The sequence below is a fragment of the Erigeron canadensis genome, chromosome 2, assembly GCF_010389155.1.
Source record: "Erigeron canadensis isolate Cc75 chromosome 2, C_canadensis_v1, whole genome shotgun sequence".
In the NCBI taxonomy this organism is placed as follows: domain Eukaryota; kingdom Viridiplantae; phylum Streptophyta; class Magnoliopsida; order Asterales; family Asteraceae; genus Erigeron; species Erigeron canadensis.
The window spans coordinates 2428529-2432897 of NC_057762.1; the positions used below are offsets into that span (position 1 = coordinate 2428529).

The 4369-nt window shown below is 36.5% G+C and overlaps 1 protein-coding gene across 3 annotated transcripts; it reads left to right on the forward strand.

Moving 5' to 3' along the window:
• Nucleotides 1-332: 332 nt before the first annotated feature.
• LOC122588562 (G-type lectin S-receptor-like serine/threonine-protein kinase At4g27290) lies at nt 333-3972 on the forward strand. Of its 3 annotated transcripts, XM_043760699.1 has the most exons (8): nt 333-366; nt 507-1744; nt 1886-2014; nt 2117-2262; nt 2454-2661; nt 2937-3177; nt 3271-3421; nt 3499-3972. In XM_043760699.1, the coding sequence occupies exons 1-8, from the start codon at nt 344-346 to the stop codon at nt 3805-3807; spliced, it is 2445 nt and encodes an 814-aa protein (XP_043616634.1). In that variant the 5' UTR covers nt 333-343; the 3' UTR covers nt 3808-3972. The 3 variants fall into 3 exon arrangements, with proteins under 3 accessions (XP_043616634.1, XP_043616633.1, XP_043616635.1); XM_043760698.1 differs by having other exon boundaries at nt 363-1744; nt 2940-3177; XM_043760700.1 differs by lacking the exons at nt 333-366; nt 507-1744; nt 1886-2014; nt 2117-2262; nt 2454-2661 and having other exon boundaries at nt 3082-3170.
• Nucleotides 3973-4369: the final 397 nt, after the last annotated feature.

A 4369-nucleotide genomic window follows, 5' to 3' on the forward strand; every position in this document is an offset into this window, starting at 1 on the left:
TGTTTATAAGTAAGAAACACTCAACTTATTGATTATATACATATAGATTTAATTTTAGTTTAAAAGGTTGTGAGCCATTTTTGAGTAGCATCACCTGGTCGACAAAGATGACGTTGGTCACAAGGCATGACATTTTTTTCTATATATGTGGCCCGGCTGGTTCATGACTATGACCTTTATTTGGGTTCACGGCACTCATGAATTATGTCATAAAGATCAGTATATTCTTGTACCCAAGCACACGGCAAAACTGAGTCAATTAATTAGTTGATTCATTACCATATAGGCTACGACATTTCAGTCTACTACTTAAGTCAAGCGAGCTGAGAGAACTTATTGATAAATGCTCAACACATATATCCACTTGTAAGTGTTGATTTTATGATATGTAAATTTCAATCACTCAAACTTCCTTAATTTCTAGTGTGAGGAACTGAACAATATTTGTTGAATACTTTAATGGAGGAAGTAACTATACTTGTTTGGTTTCTTTTTTTACTTCACAGCATTCTGCAAACCTACTCAACCGAAATCAACATCATTTCAGATTTACAATCGTTGACAGAAGGGGATACGTTGGTCTCTCCAGCTAGAACATTTGAGCTTGGATTTTTCAAGCCAAATGACACTGAGAACAGATACCTAGGTATTTGGTACAAGCAAATCTCTGTTCAGACAGTGGTTTGGGTTGCCAACAGAGAACGCCCGCTCACTGGTGCATCATTAGGTGTGGTGAAGATAGTCAATCCAGGTACTCTTGTCATTATGAACAACGATACTAATCGTGTAATGTGGTCATCCAACACAACATCATCAGGTGGCACAATTGCAAAGCTTCTGGATAACGGAAATCTAGTTGTTACGGATGGAAACAACGATGATAAAGTTCTCTGGATGAGTTTTGATTATCCAACTGATACTCTTCTACCTGGGATGAAGTTGGGGAAAAATTTCTTGACGGGACGGGAATGGTATCTATCTTCCTGGAAGAATAATAAAGATCCGGCTCCGGGTGAATACACCTTTAGTATTGACACACGAAGCTATCCTCGGAACATACTAAAACAAGGTGCGGTTGTCAAATTTCGGGATGGGCCATTTAATGGTGTACAGTTTAGTGGGTCTCCATTAAGGAAGAATAATGTCATCACATACAATATGGTTATAAATACATCAGAGGTGACTTTTACTTATAATCTTATAAGCAATTCCGTCATATCAAGGTCAATTGTGAGTTCTTCTGGGAAGTATGAACGCTCCGTATGGGTAGAAGAGGGTAAAACATGGGAGATTCGTGTTTCGTTGCCAAAAGACATTTGTGATATGTATAATGTCTGTGGAGCGTATGGATATTGCGTCATGATGGGCGTACAGACATGTTTGTGCCTAGATGAGAAAAGATTTATGCCAAGGAACCCAGAAAAATGGGAGATAGGAGATTGGCAAGGTGGTTGTTTTAGGAGAACGTCGTTAGATTGCAAAAACGGATCAGATGGGTTTCGAAAGTATCCAAATGTGAAACTGCCAGACACACAGACTTCCTGGTATAACATGAGTATGACCCTGAAGGAATGTGAAACGATTTGCACAAACAATTGTACATGCATGGCGTATGCAAATACCGACATTAGAGGAAAAGGAAGTGGTTGCTTCCTTTGGTTTAATGAACTCATAGACATCAAATTAGTATCCGAGGGCATGGGTGGTCAGGATATCTTTGTACGAATGGCTTCCTCTGATTTAGGTAAGTTTTTCTGCATAGGTTCGCAAATTCGAACCTACATGCTTTATAAGACAAACTAGTTGATTTTAATACTTTTTTTTTTTTATGTTCGAGTACAAAAATGTTGCATCTATGTTAATATCTCGTAGTTGCTTATCACAGATAAAGGAGGGACACCCATCAAAATCATCTTAATTGTAGTGTTACTGGCCATCATTGTATTAGGTTTAAGTTGTGCATTATTATGCTATACATGGAGAAAAAAGAAGGATGCAAAACCAACAAAGGAATGTAAGAACACGCAGCAAATTTAGCTGTACATTTGTGCAAATATGTTGAGTAGTATTTCTTAACCATATTCTATCTCTTATAAATTTATTTTTTATTTTTAAGACATAGGGGAATCATTGCAAGTCCTTGAAAGCAACAGAGAAACTATGGAGCTACCATTGTTTAGCTTCTCTACAATAGAAAAAGCTACCCGTAGTTTTTCACCAGAAAATAAACTTGGACAAGGTGGATTTGGACCGGTTTATAAGGTAACAATATATAACATAGTATCCTTTCATTAATAGTCCATAAGATTAGACATTTATCCGAGATTGTAAGCCATAAGAAATGACACGGATCTATATAGTGTAAGCGTGACACATATAAAGAAAGATACATGAAATCAGATTAATTTTTGTATATATATACATAGTTTCACCTTACAAATTGTAATCTTCAGGGTATCCTAGAAGGGGTGGAAATCGCAGTTAAGCGTCTCTCCAATACATCCAGTCAAGGACTAGATGAGTTCAAGAATGAAGTCATCTGCATTTCCAAACTTCAACATCGAAATCTTGTAAAGCTCCTTGGATGTAGCATAGAGGGAGAAGAGAAACTGTTGATCTATGAGTACATGCCCAACAGAAGCTTAGACTTATTTATATTTGGTGAGATTCGTATAATTTCCAATGGTCTAACATGAAGAACTACTTGTTTACTGAAACCATTTCCAAGATGGTCTAGTTAAAAACATCATAGTATTTTACAAGAGGTCGTAGGCTGAATCTTACTAGATAGGCATAATCTAAGGGGTGGTCAGGGAAAGGTTCGTAAAAAGTCACAAGGGTCGATGCCCTGAGGCTGATTTTTTCCAAGTGAAAAAGTTGTGTTAGTTTAACTACACTTTTCTATTGAACTATGTAAAAGTAACCTACATATTAAGCAGATAAGATGCTAAGCACACGCCTTGATTGGACAACACGCTTACACATCATTGAAGGAATTGCCCGAGGACTTCTCTATCTTCATCAAGATTCACGATTAAGAATCATTCACAGGGATCTTAAAGCTAGCAACATTCTACTAGACTGTGACATGAACCCTAAGATTTCAGACTTCGGCATAGCTAGAAGTGTTGGAGGAAACGAGAATGAAGCAAACACAGAGAGAGTTGTTGGTACATAGTAAGCTACCAAATCAACTTAATTGGTTATATTTTATATACGAGTATTTCTTAAGTTTGTCATAAGAATCCTGAAAACATTTGCTATTTTCAGCGGCTACATGTCCCCAGAGTACGCACTAGATGGACTTTTCTCAACAAAGTCAGATGTATTCAGTTTTGGTGTTTTAGTGTTGGAGATCATAAGTGGGAAGAGAAATAGGGGATTCATTCATTCTGATCATAGTAACAACCTTATTGGACATGTAAGTTCCCTACCAGCTGGTCTTTTGATTTGTAATTTTGGTCAATAAACTTAATTACTAATGATTATTATGTCAAGGCATGGACAATGCATAATGAGGGCAGGTCAATGGAATTAGTCGATATAAATTTAGAGGAAGCAATCAATCCATCAGAAGTCTTAAGATCAATAGAAGTGGGGTTGTTGTGTGTTCAACAAAGTCCAGATGACAGACCAAACATGTCCTCCGTGGTTCGAATGTTAGGTAATGAGTTGGGTGCATTGCAGAAACCCAAGCAGCCGGCTTTTTTCACGGAAAAGGACATACTTGGTGCTCATAGCTCATCAAGCACTATAGCAACAAGTTCAACCAATTATTTAACTGTCACAGCAGTAGTTGCTCGATAGTATACACCCCGATATTAGGGTCACGCGTATAGCTTTCTTCTTATCATTACCTTTGGGTGCATGTCTCTCATATTGGTCTGCTGCATGATATTATACAGCTTAAAGCTATATATGCATGTCATTATTGTAATATTAATAGTAATCTAAATGTTGATTATCTCTTAATTTTTCTCTCTTAGTCTAAATACTAGGTATTAGACGTCATTATCGAAATAATAATCTAAATGTTGGTTATCTCTTAATTTTCTCCCTATATCAAAATACTAGGTATATATTAAACCCATGTTTACAAACCATATGACCATATTACAATATGTAAAACACATTAGTATATGATCACATAAAAAACATCACAAAATAACACACCAAAAACATCACAAACTGAAAATCGATGGTTTGACTTTCGTTAATGGGGTTTCTTCTTGTGTCTCGGGTCACTTTAATTGACATAAGTTTTTTTTAACCTTTGTGTGATCTTTGCAGTCAAAATTTTGGGTTGTATCTAGTTTTGTAACTTGTTGATTACTAGATTTTTACCCATGCTAGTTGGTCGTATCTTTTG